Source organism: Peromyscus eremicus, chromosome 19 (assembly GCF_949786415.1).
Source record: "Peromyscus eremicus chromosome 19, PerEre_H2_v1, whole genome shotgun sequence".
NCBI classification, from domain to species: Eukaryota; Metazoa; Chordata; class Mammalia; order Rodentia; family Cricetidae; genus Peromyscus; species Peromyscus eremicus.
This window is the reverse complement of record NC_081435.1, coordinates 24,302,662-24,322,784: the sequence shown is the minus strand read 5'-3', so window position 1 is coordinate 24,322,784 and position 20,123 is coordinate 24,302,662. Positions and strand designations below refer to the sequence as shown.

Here is a 20,123-nt window from a genome sequence, read left to right as displayed (position 1 = left end):
AGTCTGATAGACTGGGGAAGGCAGTCACCTTGACAAGGGGACAGCAACTGAGGGGGCAAGAGCTGATTAAAATGGCAGAAAGAAGAGACTCCGGTAAGGTGACAACGGCTACAGCCACCTCCTTAAAGAGCCCCAAGAGGGACTGTCTACTGGAGAGGGACAGGAAGTGAGGCTAGGGAATGGAGACAGCCATCTCCACGTCATGGTCAAGTGCTGATGTGACTTGAACCCTGAAGACTGGGCCGCTGAACACGACCTGACCTTCCTTCCCTAGGCAACTATCCTGGGAGGCGGGGCTCTGGGGGGCCCAGAGGCATGATGAACACAGGCCTGCGGCTCTTCTTGAAGGCAAAGAAACAACTTCTTATTCTTGGTTTCATAGTGGACTTTATTGGGAAAATTAGTGTAAAAAAGTTAGATTCACAAAATTTAAATAAGACAGTGAACTCTTACCTTGTAGCTATGGTAATCGCTCTAGTAATCACAAAGAAGGTGGAGTCTAAATTATCGCCTAAGCAAACACTATTCTGTCAGAATTCTTTGACAGCTCAAGGCAGGAAACACTGTGGTTATTAGAAGTGAGCCCGAGGATGAATTTGCATTTGACGCTGGAATAACAGGGGGAGCGTGTTCTGATTACAGCATCACATCTTTCTAGCCCGAAAAAGCAAGTCTATTAATGTCCTGCAGCAGAGCACATTAGTAACTGTAGCCATGCATTATAATTCCCATTTTGTTTCATAAAGAAAGCAATCAATTTCCTACACAATGCATTATGTTTTATTGTTTCCTATGGTTTATTCTTCAGAAGAGGTTCCTTCTCCAGACTGTTCTTAGGATGCCCAGTGGCTTACCCTGGGTCACGCCTAGTCATTTAATTCCATACTGCTCAATGGTAGGGCTGAAGGCAACCTCTCTCCTCCGGCCCTCACCCCTACCTAGAAAGCAGACAGCTCATCCTACTCTGAAATGTGACCAAGAAGTTTGTGTGGTACTCTTTGGTTATGGAACTTTTATTTCCATTTAAGCTTATAAAAATATAGCTAGAAATATACTTCTGAATTCTAAAGCTTTTTTTTTTTTAAATCAGCTTTAACACAAAAATGTCCTTGCAAAATTCACCACCTGGTTAAGTTGGAAATCTGCTACCTCCCTGTGGAATCTAAGTGTTCTCTACTTAGCAGACACATCTGAGTGAAGAATGTGGAGAATGCCCCACGGTGGAGCAGCTCAGATGCTGTCCATGGCTTTGAACTCGCTGAGGGCCTGCACAGGGCTCACATGCTTCTTCTGAGAGGCTCGCTTAATCTTGGTCTGTGTCTCATCCTGCTTCTCTCTCTTCACCAAGGGCTTCTTCTCGGGGGCCTTCATCTTCCATGACACGGCAGGAAGGTTGAGGGAGGCCATGCCCTGGGACTTCTGGTACTTGGTGGAAGCCACATAGGAAGCCTTCACTGTCTGCACGACAGCGTTCATCAAGTTCTTGGCTGCCTGGATCAGGGACATGGCGCTGTCCACCTACAAGGGACAGATGGTGTGGTGAAGAGCCTGACTCGAACCCTGCATACATGCAGGCCTGGCCAGAGCAGCTAGGCCTTCCCCCCTCAGGAACAAAGGCCTGAGGGTCTCCAGAATCCCGTGACTGCTCTCTCAATGGCAGTCCTGATCCACGTAACCTGCAAATACTTGGCTTTGAGAAGGAATGGAGACACCAGTGAAGCAGAGGACCACCTCACCATCCCTGCCCCCTGGGGCTGGGGGCTTTCGTGACGTGCTGAGAGACTGCAAGGCTGTGTAGCAGCGGCCCCGCCAACAGAGAAGACATGAAGTCACGTCCACCCACCACAACTCCCACTCTAGTGATCTCAGGTATGGGGTCTGGTTCCCCATTAGAGAATATGGAGACGTGCTCTCTCCAGACACAGAGAAATGTTGTCTCCTCCTCTTGCCCACGGTGAGAAGGACCCAGAACTGTGACCTGATGAACTGCTACGACTCAGCTCTTTGTGGGTAGAAACTGAGGCCTGCACAGTTCTACTTGGTAATTTCTGAGCAGGCTTAATTACTCTAGGGGTGTGTGTGTGGGTGGGGGTGTGTGTGTGTGTGTGTGTGTGTGTGTGTGTGTGTGTGGTGTGTGTGTGTGTGTGTGTGGTGTGTGTGTGTATAGAAACACCCTTTCCCAAAGAACAGCTAGTGAAGGAAGAGACGAGGCCTGGTAATGGTCCCATCTGTCACCAACCAGGCCATGCTACTGTAGAGCTGTAGTTCAGAGAGATGGCGTGTGGTCTGTGGGGTTCCAGGAACCAGCTGGGCTTGCAGTTTCTGTTGTCTATACTTTCTGTGTCTGGAGTAGGTGGGTGATGTAGAGGGACAAGTCTCCTTCACGGCAGACAGAGGTCAGCAGACTCCCATGGCCACCCCTCTCCTGGCCAGCACTTACCCCAGAGACGACAAGCTCCCCGCCCAGGTTCTGCACTTCAGCCTTGACCTTGCTGCAGATGTTGAGCTGGTGGCAGTAGAGAGCGATGCGCTGAAGGTAGGCCAGCAGGTCCTGCTTGCAGGCCGAGTCTGGGCACTGACGGAACAGGAAGCTCAGCTCTGACTGCTCCCAGCCCCACTCCCACAATCCCCTGCTCCCAGGGCTGTTTTTCAAAGGCTCCCTGTGCACACTAGCATGCTTCCTCCCTTCCTGAAGGTGCAAAGGGTGAGGGGGTGGGGTGAAGTGTTCTGTTCTCTAGGTCTATGACACCCCAGGCAAGTCACTCCTGGAGCCCCGCCTCAGGATGCAGTGACACTTCCTGAGCCTCCACTCAGTCGCACACTACTGCCCTACGCCTAGTTTCCACCCTAGGGGCGAAGCTCCTAGCCCTCCAAGGTGAGAGAAAGGGCCTGCTCACACAGAAAGTAAGTCGGGGCTCTGAGCTCTGTAAAGTAACCATCCTAAGACCTACTTCTTCGGCTTAGGCACTGCTCACCAAGGGTCCCCAAAACAAGCCCCGACGACAGACACTCTAGGCAGACGGTTCCCAAAGTTACAAGTGCAGCCCTGTCTAGACCGCACCGAAGCCCAGGGGTTTGGGTCTCCTCAGATGTGTTTACAACAGACACTTGCTTCCATCGAGGGGTGGGGTGGGGTGGGGTGGGGGGTGAAGTGAGCAGTAGTGTGGTATAAAATGGGGCCTATACTCCATGCTGAAGGCTTTTAACTTTTTTCTAAGATGCCACCAAAGCAGGGCAGGTTCAAGTCTGCTTTGCATTTTATAATGACAGTGTTGTGGCTGTACGCAGACTGGAGAAAAGAATAGGTAATAACAGGTAATAACCACGGTGGTCCAGGCGGGTGATCAGTAGATCAACGGAGCTACTGACTTCAGACAGGAAGGACCAGGTCCACAAAGTTTTTTACTGGGCAGTCAAGAATGACTGTCGAAGTAGTCATTGGCTTGAGTAGTGAGGGACAGCTTAAGTCCTGGTACCACAGGAGTGTGCTGGGACGCTTCCTGGAGGGGAGAGGCCACAGTGCTGAGACAGAGAAGCCTGTGCCCCGCTAGATGCCCAGAGCTCCCAGGTCCTACAGAAACCTCAGCAAGAGGCTCCCACACCTCAGTGCCAGTGTTGGGGCGGGCAGGTTCTGCTTCTGCCCAGAACTGGAGTTCTGAGGGGGGACTGGGGGGAGGGGTGGACGGACCTGAAGAGTCACAGTAGAGGTTGGCTTTCATGATTTAGTGATGCCAGGTTTTCAGACAGACTGCCACTTACATGATCTGCGATTGTCCGGCCAAGCTTATCCATCCTGGACCCTGCCTCGGCGATTTTCTTGGCAGCACTGATCACATCTGACGTATTTTTAAGTGGTCCTTTGCCTCTGAAAAGAGAACAGGATCCTGTCTATGAAGCCTCTCCTGGCTGGAGGTGAATGGAGAAAGGGTTGTCTACAGAGCACCAGGGTCCTGGGGAAGTGCACTCCCTCTCTGAGAAGCCTGTGGGGTGGTCTTCTGCTCACCGGGTGAAGTCGGTCATCTCCATCATAATCATGCACATCTGCTTGGCCAGCACGATGATGTCATTGCCGCTGTCATCCCACTTGGACACCTCGGCATCCAGCTTGCTCTTTTCTTCCTGGAAGCTGGCCACCTGTTCGGCAATCTTTGCTTTTTGCTCCTGAGGAAGCTGGGCCATGATCGCCTACAATCACAAGCCAAAGCACCCTTAGGAAGTTCTCACAGTGCATTAGCCAAGAAGACTTCTAACACAATCTACACCCCAGCGAGGGTAAGGCTTTAATGGTTGCATTTTGCCTGGAGGGTTATTTTCTCATCTTTACAGGAGTTGACTGCACCTAAATCCCCGACCCACTTTCCAAACCACGTCTGAATGTGGAGGGAGACAGCACTCGGAGGCTGGGCAGGCACCTGAGCTGATCTGACTGACTGACAAGTTTCAAGCTTGCTGTCTGTGGCAACATGAAAGGAGAGAAAGGGATGTGTGGGCGGAGCCCTGAACAGACCTGTCCAAGTGTGAAAGGTCCACCAGAGGTAGTCGTGGAAGAGAGTCTCTGAGGAACATACACCTTAGCTACTTGACAAGCAGCACTTCGGAGACCAGCCGCCAAGTCAAGCCCACAGCTTGGGCTCCATCCTCTAGGCTCTCCAAATGCTCCCGACTCAGTAAGGCCTAAATCAGGGTCATGCTCTCTGACAGATTTCCATGGTGTGAGAAAATAGGCTCCTTAGCAATATCTCTTGACATCCTTCCAAAAGCAGGGACCTTATCGATTGAAGATGTAACGACCCCAATGCGATGGTGCCGTCTGGTTTTCTCGAATATGGGTTTTGTGGGGTTTTGTTCAGTTTTTAAGGGCCATGAATAATTAAGAGTTCATTCCCATGGTTATCAATGCAGTGAGTAGAGTATTTCACAATTCTTTTTAGCAAACATTATTCTGATTAGACTGGCAGCCTTTCCTGACCCAGGGTACCATAAACTGGCAGCCCAATGGGTAGTCGAGGCCCCCAGGTTCTTGCCCTGCTCCTTAGCTGAAGAGGCATTTTTTCGGAATGCCATGATTTAGGATTTCATTTCAGTCATACCACCAAAAAGAGGTAAGAATGGCACCCTGATATACTGTTGAATATCCTGAAAGAGAGAATGGCCAGGGAGCCTCACAGAACGAGTCAGAGGACCAAAGAGAGTGTCCTTACCCGGGCACTTTGTCCAGCTATCAGCTGGTCGTCTTCTGTCTGAACACTGGTCCTACTTCTGACATCAAAATCTTCTGTCTCAAAGTCAGAGTCATCCAATTCCTCGGGGGTCTGCAGCCAAGACAAAAGACTATGAATCAGACACAGTCCCACGTCTCCAAACTCCAAAGCATGGAGGCCCCGATTCAGACTCTGGTCACCAGAGAGTGGTCTGCGTAGCCTCCACACCCTCACTTTTTAAAGAAAGCTCGTTTCCTAGGGTGCAGAGCTCCGCTGACCACTGAATGAAGGCTTGCTGTAACAGATTTCACTTTTAATGCAGTTCCCAAGGGCTCCGCACCTGCACACGAAGGTAAAAACCACCCTGGGCCAGAAGCCCGTCAGGTGGGGATGTTTATACCACATAAAGCAATCTCATGAAAGTCCCACTTTAGGACAACAAGAAAAGGACAAGTTAATACTGAGCTTTCTCTCTGGGCGCCAAAGGCTATTTTGAGGAATAAAACAAAGCAATATAGTATTCCTACAGCCTTATTTTACTTTTATCAAAGGACAAAAGAACACAGCAGTGAGAGAGAGTTCAGTGGCCACCAAAGGGACGACTGCTGTTTTCTGTTCTCTGCTGTAACTAGTTAGTACAACCTACCAGCCTCTCCTGATTAGCTACTGATTGACAGTTATCAGAAGGGATGACAGGAGGGCAGCGAGGCCTCCTGTTCACTAGGCCTTAAGTCAAGCCCTGCCCAGGGCCTTGTTGTGAAGCTCAACATGACAGAACATGTGGGAAGCACTCAGTGACATGAGCTTGGGTTCTGACAAGCCAAGGTTGGCCTGCCCCTAGAGAAGTGAGAACAGCAGTGGGTGAGGATCACAGAGGAGGCACAAAGACCCTGTCGGTACCTCGGAGCTCTGGCCACAGACTGCTGGTGTGCCAAGTCCAGGGCGGTTTCCAAAGCAGCACCTGACATGCTCCCTTCCTGCCCACGGCCTATTTGGGTCCTAAGCACTGTTCTTGCCAAGAACAGCTCTTGTGTTCATTCACCCCCACCTATCCTAACAGGGAACAGCAGCAGCAATGGCAGAGACTGAGTCAACGACATGACGCTGCAGCGCCATAAACAAATGGAGCTGTCGTGCCCACTGGAACAGGGACAGGGACCGAGCAGGTGGGGGAGGGTGGGTAGCAACCTGAGGGAGGAGCAAAGAGGAAAAGAAGATGGTCCGGCTCACTGGCTGGGTCCCAGGTCAGGTGACTCTGAGCCAAGGGAAGAGCAGCAGCAGATGACAAGTGGTGTGGACACCTCAGGAGAGTGTGGAGCAGCAGAGGACACAATCTGACGTGGCTCCAGGGGCTGACCTAGATGCCCTGGGCTAAGGCACCTTCAGGCAGAGGGGTGGGAACACATTCATATTCCCGAGAGGGAAGATAAAGACTATCAGATTTGTGTTTCATCTGGGGAAGCCACAGGGAGGACCCGAGCAAGCAGAGGAGCTAACTGCTGAGTAATCTCGCTTCAGAGGCTGGGGCTCACTCTTGGGCACAGTAACTGATAAAAAGTTGTAAATTAGCTATGTAAGTATGGAATTTAGCAAAATCAGCCTCTAAAGAAAGCGTGTTTTTACAAAGAAATGCAGGCAAAGAAGCCAGGGCTTCCCTGCCAAGGGGCTGAGAGTTTTGCCGTCTCCCCCCCCCTAAAATGAGGAACATAAGCATATATAGATAGGAAGGAGCCAGAGGCAGCGAGCAGGTTTAAAGGACGCTGTAGCCGTATCCAGTGCCGGGAGACCTCAGCCACCAACACTGACGGGGACCTCTTCCTAGAAGGAAGCAGTGGCCACAGGGCACAGCAGCAGGGGACAGGTAGTCCAACGGCCTGGTGTTTCCACTGGGACTGGGAAGATCGGGCACAGGGTTAGAGGTTCAGGTGGGGGAAGGTTCGAGATTCTAGGACGAGAGCTGGAGGAGTGACTTAACCAACAGGACACCAAGGGCCTTCCCGGTCCCGCCTCAGAAACTGCCATCAGAACGGCTGTGTTGATCGGGTTTTTGCTCAGCAGGAAAATGAGAGACACTAAGACTGCATAAATAAAGTGTAAGAAAAGGAGATGTCTCAGAACTAAGACCTGGGTTGGTAAGATGTGTCAGTGGGTAAAGGCACTTTGCTGCCAAGCCTGACAACCTGAGTTTGATTCCTGGGACCCACATGGAGAGGACTGACTTCCACAAGTTGTCCTGTGGTCTCCATACATGCACACACAAGAATAACGTATTAAAAAAAAAAAAGAAAAAAAAAAAAGACCCGAAGAGCTGAGTAAAAAGCGACAAGTGGGACCAATCTAAGAGTAAATCCAACACCGAAGAGAGCGTGCAGGTGTGTGTGTGTGTGTGTGTGTGTGTGTGCACGCGCGCGCGCGCGCACAGCTCAGGGCACACAGACGGAGGATGATAGTGAGACCCAGGTCCCTGCTCTTTTACCTTAAGAGCAACATGCAAGAGACCCTATGGAAAAGGCAGTTTGGGAGACACAGGCCCAAGACATGTTTGATGGAAGAATCTGCAGTTTCAGAACCCCACCCCCACCCCAGTTCATAGGGAGGTCTAGGACTTTCTGCCACTTTTTCTGAGGTGGGTGACAGAAGACTCAGAGGTAGTACTTCCACTTGGCCATGAGCCATGGAGATCAGGGGCTGCCACTCCTTATCCTGAACAAAGACTCCAACGTCTTGCCTGGGTTTCCCTTCAAGGAGAGGAGCATTCCTTCTGGACAGAAGTACAGTAACTTTACCTACCTTAAGAAAAAGCTCCTTCTCTGAAATTTAAGAGACTATTTTCTGTAGTTTCCCCTGTAACTCAAACTATTCTATGTTTATCCAACTAAATTCCCTAAATTCCTTCATCAAGCCCAACTCATGTTAGGTCTTTTTTTGGTCCATGTTTGGGTTCTAGCTCATTCTATCACTCTTAGACCCATGGTCTAATATACTGCCACTGTATCTGCTGAGTTTCAGAATGACGCATTGCTCAAGTTAGCAAATGATAAAAAGAAGCTGCTGAAATGTCCCGGATGTGGTTATTCACCCTGATCATCAGCACTGCTTTCCTGATGTCGCGGATGCCGTCGTACACCAGACGGGAGGCATCGATGAACTCGTTCTCATCCATAGGCTGGGCTGGGTCCGAGCTGAGGGCTTCCACAGCTGCTTCCACTTGCTCAGTGAACCGTGGCATGACTATGGAGACAAGAGGCAGGCAGGTCCCGCTAAGCAGAAGCTAAGCACTCCTCCACCAGGCAGAAGAGTCAGGTTCATGACAAAGGTCCTCTGTGTTTCCACTCTTGTGCCCAGTACTCACCAGCGAAATAAACCACAGTGTTCACATGTGACTTACGGACTCAATCATCTTCTTACTAGACTCTGAGCTAGGATTGGATGACTCGGGAGAACTTGAAATGATGCTAACTACCTTGAGACCTTAAGATTGGGATAGTAGTTTAGTGGTAGAGTGCTTGCCTAGCATGTAAGAGGTTCTGGGTTCAATCCCTAACTTTGCAAGAGGAGGGACCCACCTTAATTTCCTGTGTGTTCACTAACAGGAGACAACTCGGAAGTTCACCGCAGACACACAGAGGAAAATGTGTTCGTGAGCTGACTAATAACTAACTTCTCACTAGTACAATGAACCACCTAGTGTGTGTAAAACCAGAGCTGAGTTCTGTATGTGCAATCCACAGGATGTGGAATGATGTCAGAGCTAAGCCATGGTAGGGATCAGGGAGAACACTGGGGCAGGGACAGTCCTCAGACCTGTGTTGGAGAGCAGCTTGGTGGCTTCCAGAACCTTCTCCGTGTAAACTCCTGGCTCGTAGTTGTCCATCTCTGAGGTGACCACATGGATGACCCGAGCTGCCCGGCCTCGTATGGCGCCAGCAGTACGGTCCAGGCCATCCACATCTTTCTCTTGGAGAGCAATGACACATTTGTTCACATCCTCCAAAATGTGATTCTCTGAGGAACAAGCAAAAAGCTGAATGAAGGATCAGGTCTTCTAACAGAGGATGACAGTGTAGCGTAGCATGCTCTATGCACAGTGGGCAGGCTTGGTGCCGAAAGTTTTACATGCAGAGCTGGGCACAGGCACACACTGCATGTTGGCACTCAGGAGGGTGGAGCTAGAATCTAGAGTTTAACCCAACTCCTGCACGGTGTCCTCTGTCCTCCAAAACACCCATGGCACCAAGTACCCACACCCAAGTGAGCAATGGAATAAAAACAAGCCCACCACCTTCAGTAACTGCTTCCTTGTTGACTGTCATTGAACAAATGGCAGGAGAACAGTTCGATCCCAGGCTGCACCTGTCCAGTTTCCTCGCCTTCCAAGAGATGCCAATAGTGTTTAGGAGGCAGCAAGATGGAAATCAGAGGGTGCTGAAAGGCAGGTCTGACCCTCTGGGCACTGAGAGAATACATCTGTAATCTCTAGAGAGGGAAACCTGTGAATCCAGCTGTGGTGATATTGTGTCCCCAATATATTGTGCATCTTAATAAACTTATTTGGGGTCAGAGAACAGAACAGCCACTAGATAGACATAGAGGCCAGAAAATGGTGGCATACATGCCTTTAGTCCTAGCATTCTGGAGGCAGAGATCCATCCAGATCTCTGTGAGTTCAAAGCCACACTGGAAACAGCCAGGCATGGTGACTCACGCCTTTAATCCCAAGAAGTGATGGCAGGAAGCAGAAAGGTATATAAGGCATGAGGACCAGGAACTAGACTCCTATTAAGCTTTGAGCAGCAGTTCAGCTGAGATCCATTTGGATGAGGACTCAGAGGCTTCCAGTCTGAGGAAACTGAGGAACTGGTGAGATGAGGAAGCTGTGGCTTGTTCTGCTTCTCTGATCTTCCAGCATTCACCCTAATACTTGGCTTCAAATTTGTTTTTATTAATAAGACCTTTTAAGATTCGTGCTACATCCAGCTAACTGACAAGAAGCTCCTACTAGGCACAAGTTAGATTTGAAGACCCCAGACCATTTCCTTTCAAAGCCTGACACTGTTTTCAGAAACCCTAGAGCAAGTTCTCATCTGTAACAGCAAAGGGGAAGCAAGCCAAAGGGTCAGGGGAACCGTCAAGCTGCACACAGGCACCATGACAGTAGAGGCAGAACTGTACGGACAGACCAGAAGAGGGTGAAGCAGATCTACCAGCACACACGATGGGGCTGCGCTGGGCAGCAATCTGACCTCCTCCTTTCCTGGGACACATAACAGCTCTTGGAAGTTAATTTCGGTTAAAGACATGGTATCCTGCCAACAACAGTGTATGGCTAGCATGTGGAGAGAGCTTCTTATAGAAGAGCTAGAACATAGGTAGCAAATGCAATCTGTTTTAAGCACACTGGGGCCAGGCAGTGGTGGTGCACGCCTTTAATCCCAGCACTTGAGAGGCAGAGGCAGGTGAATCACTTGTGAGTTCGAGGCCAGCCTGGTCAACAAAGCGAGTTCCAGGTCAGCCAGGACTGTTACACAGAGAAACCCTTTCTCGAAAACTAAAATAAAATAAAACAAAACAAACAAAAAAACCCTCACATGCCGGTGGTGACACACACCTTTAATCCTAGCTCTGGGAGGCAGAGGCAGGCGAATCTCTGAGTTCAAGGCCAGCCTGGTCTACAGAGTGAGTTCCAGGACAGGCTCCAAAGCTACACAGAGAAACTCTGTCTCAAAAGCAAAAAAAAAAAAAAAAGTAAATTAATTAAAAAAAAGGCAGCACACTGGGGCCCCGTGTGTGTGATGGCACACACCATTTATGCTTCCAAAGGTCAATATCCAGGACCGGTTTCTATTTTAAGTACCTGTAGAAGCTATCATTCTTTCCTTCCCAGGCCCTCCTAATACACATAACCAAGCTACACATGACTATGTCTGGACAGGAGGTAACAACCTGACTTAAGACACTAAAACACAGTATTTATACACTTCCTCTAGATGTGAGCCAGCAAATGGTACTCAGCAAACTTAAGTCACTGCAGTGTCACACTTTGGACTCCGGACACCAGGATCCTCCTGACAGTTTCCTACCAGCGTGCAGGCGGGCACTACAACGGTGTCTTTGTTTAGAAGTTACTAATAGTGTAAAGTGAACACTCACAAATGAGAAAAGGAAACAGCTAACCACACTGGTGCACACTTACTTGTCGTTCTAGCGCCCAGGAGGCAGGAGCAGGAGGCCTGCCAAGTTCAAGGCCAACCTGGGCTAACTAGTAAGATCAATTCAAGGGTTAGTAATGCTAGAACCCTTGCCTATCTTGTGCACAGCCCTGGATCCCATCCAACACCATGGGGAAGAGGAGAAGAGGAAAAAGCAGTAATTAATGATAGGGGAAAAATTTTAAAATGGGTTGGTTTCCAAAAAGTCTTTCCAAGGAAAGCTACGAAACAAACAGTAAGAATTCCCGCTATGAAAGCACATGTGGTGGTGCACGCCTTTAATCCCAGAATTTCGGAGGCAGAGGCAGGAGGATCACTGTGAGTTCAAGGCCAGTCTGGTCTACAAAATGAGTTCCAAGACAGCCAGGGCTACACAAAGATACCCTGTCTCAAAAAACAGACGAGAGAGAGGAGAGAGAGAGAGAGAGAGAGAGAGAGAGAGAGAGAGAGAGAGACAGAGAGAGAGAGAGAGAGAGAGACAGAGAGAGAGAGACAGAGAGAGAGAGAGACAGAGAGAGAGACAGAGAGAGAGACAGAGAGAGAGAGACAGAGAGAGAGAGAGACAGAGAGAGAGAGACAGAGAGAGAGAGAGAGAGAGAGAGAGAGAGAGAGAGAGAGAGAGAGAGAGAGAATTTCTACCATAAATTTTAGGATCTTTATACCAAGTAGAAGAAGAAATGGAACTGACCTGAAATCCAAACCCCCACATACTAACACCAACTAAACAATGTATACCAAGCCTGTCCATCATTCAAGGCCTCAGTGTTGAAAGTGCTTTTTCTGAAACCAACACAAGGTAAATGTGGAAGATATATCTTGTATTACAAAGTAAGAACATCAAAAGAAAAGGAAAGATTCTTCTAAGAAAACTACAAACCAGTGTTGTTCGATTTATTTCTTTTAATTCTTATCCCTGTTTTAGGGTGGTTAACACTTTAGAGGGGGTTAAGACCTCAGACTCAGTGATGTACTCTACAAAACCTATCACCTAGATACCTATGTTTACAAAAATAAGCTCCAACTTTAATAACTTCATCCTAACTTTTCCCCATCTGTGATCACATCAGAGAAGTTATGCATGCCACTCTTTAGCAACAAAGGAAATCCATTTAAAGAAGGTGAATGTGTGTCACTCTCAGTGTGATGAGCTCTCCACTAACATGGGAGATGAGCATCTGGGCATGCCTGAGAGGGATTACCTTGATTAGGTTAACTGGGGTGACAAGTTTTATCTATTGTAGGTGGACCATTCCCTGGGCTGAGTCCTGGCCTGGACTAAAAGGAGAAAGGAACCAGGCAGAGGTGGCGCATGCCTTTGATCCCAGCACTGTGAGCTCAAAGCCAGCCTGGTCTACAGAGTAAGTTCCAGTTTCAAGACAAGGAGAAATCCTATCTTAAAACAATAAAAATTAAAAAAAAAAAAAAAAAAAAGAAAAGAAAAGAAGGAAGGGAGCTGAGTCCATTTACTCTCTGCTTCCTAACTACAGATACAGAGTGGCTAGCTACCTCCAACTCCAGCCGCTAGGGCTTTCCTGCCATAATAGCCTGTACCCTTGAACTCTGAACCCTTTCCTCCTAAGCTTCTATCCAGGTTCCTGATCACATCAGCAAGAAAAAACACCAATATTCTCTCTAGTCACTGAGCTATACTTGTACTGCTTCCTCCAAAGAAAAATTCTCATTGACGGTTTTGCTTATTTTACTCTAAAAGAAAAAAAAAGCACCAAAGTCCTTTTGTATCACAAGCAGACAAGGCAGGGAACAGACGTTTTAATGATGGCTAACACTGACTGTCAACTGGAAGGGATCTAGACTCATCACGCAGACAAGCCTATGGGCACACCTATGAGTAATCGCCTGGATCAGGCTAACGGGGGTAGGAAGACCCATCTCACTAGGGCAATCTGGGGTCTTAGACTGAGTAAGAAGCAGAGTGTAAACCCAATCAAAAGTCCATGGCTAAGGAGCTCTGGGCCCCTCAAGGGGAACTCACTACTGTTGTTTAGTTAAACTGGTATCACACGGCCTTCTCAACGCTTGTTTATATTACACAGACAAGACCTTTTCTTCGAAATGAACAGTAGTGGACACAGACACTTGGTTGTTCAAGGTGCTGAGAACAAGGGATGGTTGAATGCGCAGCCCTAAACAGGGACAACCCACTCTAAGGCTTGGGAACATCATGGAAAGGGGGGACCGAAAGAATGTATGAGCCAGAAGACAGAGAAAAGGCCTGTGACACGCGATCTTCTGGTCATGACAGCCATTACAATGAACTCACACAGCAGTTGCCTGCACTGGGCCTGTCAAGAGTCAATCATGGATGGAGAAAGGTCTTGCAGTGCCCAAGGCCTTCCCAGACTACTGGCTACTGATAGATTCCGGAGGAAGGGAAGTCACTGTGGATCTGAGTACTATAAATTAACTGCTGACTACACGAGGACTCTACCCAGGCACCTGCTCGGCCCTTGACAACTCCTCTAAAAAACACCTTGATTACTAATCACTTGCATCCCTCAGCAAGCTTATGACAGAACAATAGAAAAACACACCAGTAGACAGCCAGAGTTCAGATGTTCTGAAATACCACTACTTCTTCAAGAGAGTAATTCTGTGCTTGAATTTGCTAAATAGAAACCGGCTCAACTGCTCTGCACTAAGTGAGTGCCCCCCCCCCTTTTGGGGGGTTGGTTTTCGAGACAGGGTTTCTCTGTGTTGTTTTGGTGCCTGTCCTGGATCTCATTCTGTAGACCAGGCTGGCCTCGAACTCACAGAGATCCACCTGGCCCTGCCTCCCGAGTGCTGGGATTAAAGGTGTGCACCACTGCCGCCCCAGCTAAGTCAGTCCTCTCTTAAACTCATATTTACATTCATCAGATAAAAGTGAGCCTGCTAAAGAATTTGATTTCTCTTTACTGGTCTTCTGTTTTATATGAAATAACTTTAAAAATCCTGTCTGGATCCCACTAAGTGCTGCTAGTGAATCCCTTCTATTGTCTGATTTAAAGAGTGTTATATGAGGGACATTTTGATTCTATTATATTCTACTTTACTATAAGAAAGAATGAAAATTCCTTGAGACTCAGCCTGGTAAACATATCCAACCTAATTCCAAAAAAACTGTACGAATGTAGTATTTATCCAGAGGGGGCTTTGCATTTAGATTTCCAAATTCGTTGTTTGCTTAAAAATGTGCTATGAAGGGGAATGTTTTTCCCTAAACCTATGAAAAAGAGTGATTCCACACTTCATTGGGAAAAACAACAGAAGGCCGAGATTTCCCAGAAAGGCCATTGCTGCATCTTTGGCACCTGCAGCAGTGTGCCCCGGACGATGGATTTTTTGTTTTAAAGCCGGCAGCATCTGCAGTTTGGCAATCCTGCAGCAACACGGTTTACCCCCGTCTTCCTGCAGCTAACAGACAGCCGACACCCCACTTTCTCAAGTTAAACCAAAGAAAGCGAAGACAGGGACACATTGGGTATGCAGAACACAGTGTCCCCTATATAGGTCACTGCTGGAGGACTGCGCTGTGCATGTACTTAAGTTCTGCTTCTCTTTCAAGCCCCATTGCCACTCACATCTTCCACATTCCAGCCTGTGCTTCCCCGGGGTGACAGGTAGTTTCAGCTCGAAAAGAACCCAGTCACTAAATCTGCCCACAGCCACTAGCCTCAGGAAGCCTGGCATTTCCAAGGAGAAGACACAGCCAGGGGCAACAGAGGCCCTGTTAAATAGAGGATGCATTTAGTGTTACTCAGCTCTAAGGAGACAGGATTGAAATTTATTTCTGTGAGATAAACACGAAATTGCATTTGACAGACATGTTCTATATGAATGCAATTTACTATGTCATTACCAGTTTATGTTTATATAATGAAATCAACTGTTTTTGTGAGGTGAATTACTCAGATTTATTTTTTCCAAGTTCATAATTAAATGGCACTTAAATATTTCCTCTCTGTTTTCTCTCTGTGTATCAGGCAGACAGAGTCTTTGGGGAAGTAGTCAGTTAAACTACGATCACTTCTGATAGACAGAGCTTTCCAAGAAAGGAAAGAGGATTCTCTATAATAAACTAGCTGGCAGGCTCCTCCTGAGTTTCACGGGCTCATTATAAGTGACCAACGACACTAGGACATAGGTCTAAACTGAAGTATTAAGAGGGGTGGATGTTATACGCTACACAGGTCACAGCCAGAGGGTCTCAGTCTATTCCAGCAGTGAAAGGTTTTGCTAGTCCAGTAACTAATTCTTCCAGGATGTACATCAGCCCCACCATGAGGAAAACAGCTCCAGTTCCAACTCCCCTGCACAGGACACAGGTCAGAACTCCAGAAAACTGGAAACCAGAATGTTACTGATAGAATTCACTTGCCCAGATTTGAAGTGTTTTGTCTGTGATTCCGACTTGGACAATACTTACACATGCCACTCTAGCGAACCAGGTTCATTACCTGAGACAGCCAAGAAGTCATCAATAGAAGTAATGTCATCAACAGCATCTGTGAGGACTCGGACTTGTTTTTCCCACTGCTCTTTAAAAAGATCCATGTTCTCTTGGGCCAGTTTAACTCTGTGGCTTTGCTGCTAAGGCCAATGCGGCATTGATAACCTGCAGAAGAGATTAAAGCACATGGTTCACTCTATCTCAAAGCCACTGAGATCAATCACATGGGGTGACTGGGTCAACAGAGCAGCAACAGCCCCTGTCACTGGGAAACACCATGTGCTCCACCATAATTGGTACAAAGGGGAAATACTCAACATAAGACTTTAGACTTTACCACCAAAGCAGCAAGTCTGACTAGGAAACAACAGGCAACTATAAAACAAATGAAAGCTCCTCCAATTTCTCCATCTGTGAAGGCAATTCTGTAATTTTTGACATTAAATTCAGGCTTTTAAAAAAAAAAAACCTCAATTATACAAATGCACCATCAAAAAATTACATAATTAAAATTATAGGCCAGGTGGCGGTGGCATGTGCCTTTAATCCCAGCACTTGGGAGGCAGAGGCAGGCGGATCTCTGTGAGTTCAAGGGCCAGCCTGATCTACAGAGCGAGATCCAGGACAGGCTCCAAAACTACACAGAGAAACCCTGACTCAAAAAAACAAACAAAACAAAATAAATAAAATAAAATAAAATTATAGGCCACATACAAAACTCTCCCGGTTCCTTCTTTTAAATATGTCAATATCATTAAGTACACATTAAGACATTATTTAGTATTCCATTTTATAGGTCTCTCATGTTACTCTCCTGCTGTGAGATATTTAGGCTCATCTCAGTTATCCATCACTATTACAAAAGTGGCAATAATGTCCAATAATGCATACTAATGCCCAGTACCTGACACGCCAAACTTACCTGAATTCATTCATGATAAAGGTATTGTATTCCAATTCCAAGGACTTTTTTCTTTGTCGTTTTAACAAAGGTGTATCTGACTCATAAAAACTCCATAAAAATATATAGCATGTTCATCTGAGCACAAACACAGGGCTGGGGACACAGCTCCCTGGTAGAACGCCTGCCTAGTATGTACAGGGATCTAAATCCCAGCCTTAGTACAGCATGCACACACACAGACACTTTACTGAGATACAATTCATACAATTTATCCATTTAAAGCATAAAATTCAATGACACTTAACTATAGTCACAATGATACCAGATTCAATTTTATCTTTTTTTTTCACTCCAAAAAGAAGGTCCAAAATGTATTAGCAAGCACTCGCTAGTCCTCATTTTCCTCTTCCCTCCTCATCCCTACCTTCTAACTACTAAGTTACCCGCCCCCAAAGTGAATGGTTGTCTTCTTTCTCACCTCAAGGCTAAAGCCCCTAGTCTTGGGCCATGATGTACAATGTTCCCATCTTCACTGTCACAGAGATCCTACACTACCTACAGAGTGTTCTTTGACTGCTAGTTTTTGATAACTAGTCTTGATAACTGCCAGTGGTCTCCTAACTTGGGTCTTGTGCAAGTACAGTCCGTGCTCCTGACTGCTGAGCCGCGCTCTCGGCCCACTCCCCTCTATAACGCGCTTTAACCATCTCTTCCTCATTTCCTGCTGTCTCTCTGCCAGGTCATTTTCATACTATCCATTTCCCACTGCATTCAGTGAATATGTGAAAGGATCTGAAGAGTTCTTTCTCCAAAAGATACACAGAAATGGGTAGTAAACACATGAAAAACAATCTTACCACCTTTAGCCATCAGGGAAATGCCAATTTATCTAGATAACTAGGATTAACTTAAAAGAGATAAACAGCCCACACTGTCCACTTTCTATCTGCCAATACTGAAGTTGCCCAGCTCTGCATGTATAAAGAACAATCACCCCCAGAAAAGGCCTTTTACTCAGGGCATACCCCTAACGTCAAGTGTGGCTTGGGTGCTGTGTCCATCTTAAGTGAAACTGCACAGGAGAAAAATAAAGCTTTGTGCAGTAAGCTCGTGCTGCGACTCGGGGCAAGTCACAGGGACTGACTAGACTCTCCCTGGGATTCTCCCCTAGGCTTTAAGATCATTTATATAAATACTCCCGGTAGGTGTGATCGGCGCATGCTACCATCTGTTTCTGAAGATATGTGGAAGCATTGTCGCTTTTCAAGCATTTTAAAACGAAACAGAGAACCAAAGATATGAAAGTGTTGGGAGGAGAAAATGGCAAACTTGAGGGAAGAAAGTCTTTTCTTTAGAATCTACTCTAAATTTATTTCATACAATTTGGTCACCCTGGAAGTAGATTAAATCTACTGGGTTACTTATCTGCATAGCAATCAGTGACTGAAAATTTTATGACTGTATAAAGCTGGGGAAATGTTTATCAGACAGTAGGGGTTTGTAACTGGTCCATCAGAGTCTTTTGTACTCCTTCACGTGAAAGAGCCACGGTGAGAGTGTCCCAGAGCATTTAGGGTTACAGACTTCACACAGAAACCTTATCCCTGCAGCCGCTGGCCCATTACTACAGTTCCTCTGTGTGTCCCCCTTAGTCTACGGCCACTGCCAGTTTTCTAAGACATGCAGAGAGGTTAATGTAAGGTCATCAGACTCGGCAGAACTGAGCCATCTTGGTGACCCCTCGTATGCACTTTAAATGAAAGGCAAGGAGGCAGTAGAACATGATAAAGAGAAAACGATACTTAAATTTTTCCAAGCTATGTGGTTTATCTGTATCAGTATTTCTGTTTAAAATCCCTTAAAGGAAAGGGGAGGAGAGGAGAGGGGAGGGGAGGGGACGGGAGGGGAGGGGAGGGGAGGGGACGGGAGGGGAGGGGAGGGAAAAGGAAAGTGGGGCTGGAGAGATGGCTCAGAGGTTAAGAGCACTGACTGCTCTTCCAGAGGACCTGAGTTCAATTCCCAGCAACCACATGGTGGCTCCCAACTGTCTATAACGAGATCTGGTGCCCTCTTCTGGCCTGCAGTCATACATGCTATATACATAATAAATAAATAAATCTTTAAAAAGAAAAAAAAAGTGGTTACTTTAAAAAGAAAAGAGAAAGGAAAGGAAGGAAAACGAAGGAGAAAAACAAGCAAACCTAACAAAATAAATTCACATCCACTCTACTAAAACCCACGCTGGAGATATTGTAAGCTTGCTGGCTATACGTTACCTGAGGACAGAGTGCTTCTAACTGGCTTGCAGACATTCGGACAAGCTTTACACCTTCTTCATTATTGGAGATTGAACAGGCCAAGTTGGCAACCTGCAAGAGAAAAGAACATAAAAATGCCTGTAAGCATTTTTCTCTTTGATTGGAAAACAGGCCAGTACCTACCTCTTACTCTGGCCTTCCCAGAACAGAGAGATAACAAAAGCACCATGGAGCTTCACTTCTCAGACTGATTACAGTTTATTAGGACACACTTTTAACAGTAAGGACTTCACAATGTTACACTGTAGGCTGGTATCAGAAGAGATAGCTCACAGGCTCTGAAGGAGCTCAATTGGCCTACACAGTCTATAAGGATGTCTAGTATAGACATTATGTAAGAAAAATCAAGGAACACCAAGAAAGGAACTGTCAGTATCCACAAATCATCAATTTTGTAGCTGTTCTTGAAAGAAGGAAATTAAAAATGGCTCCAAACTGCTGTTCTCCCTGTCATATGTAGAAATAAAGTTAAGTTTTATTTGAATACACGTCAATTAAGAAGATTTTTAAAACATCGTAAAGGTGACATTAAGATGGACCCAAGAGCGAGAGTACTGGAGCATGCCTCTAATCCTAGCACTCAGGGGGCAGAGACACGTGGAGCTCTTTGAGTTTAAGGCCAGCCTGGTCTACAGAGTGAGTTCCAGGACAGCCAGAACTATATAGTGAGACTCCATTCCGAAAACAAAACAAACAAAAGATGGATCCAACACCACTCTCATAAAAATGGGAAGGAAACGGTGATGAAACTCCAGACATGAACAAAGCCTCCTTCAGCTGAGTTCTTAGGACACTGGTGCTGGACTTTCTTGTCTGGCAGGGTTTACTTTAATGAAAATCTTTCCCTTCCCTCCCAACAGTCCCCACAGCACAGCTGACATAACCAGAAGTGATTTTTACAGGCTGTGTCAAAGTTTAGCTTGCAAGTACTCTGGCTACACTGAGAATGTCGCTCTTCAGCGACGCTGAGACAGTTATAACCTTGCCAGTTCCGTTAGCCATGCCAGGCCCACTACATAGTGCTGAGAAACAGCTTCATCT

The 20,123-nt window shown here is 46.9% G+C and overlaps 1 protein-coding gene across 1 annotated transcript in view; it reads right to left on the bottom strand.

The window, feature by feature from the left end:
- Window positions 1-351: 351 nt before the first annotated feature.
- Ctnna1 (catenin alpha 1) overlaps window positions 352-20,123 on the bottom strand; it is a 131,872-nt gene continuing 112,100 nt past the window's right edge. Inside the window, 10 exon segments of the mRNA XM_059246026.1 lie at window positions 352-1,518; window positions 2,441-2,575; window positions 3,760-3,865; window positions 4,004-4,185; window positions 5,202-5,312; window positions 8,281-8,432; window positions 9,006-9,206; window positions 15,868-15,982; window positions 15,984-16,025; window positions 19,041-19,133. Of these exon segments, the coding sequence (XP_059102009.1) occupies window positions 1,231-1,518; window positions 2,441-2,575; window positions 3,760-3,865; window positions 4,004-4,185; window positions 5,202-5,312; window positions 8,281-8,432; window positions 9,006-9,206; window positions 15,868-15,982; window positions 15,984-16,025; window positions 19,041-19,133 (1,425 nt within the window). The 3' untranslated portion in view covers window positions 352-1,230.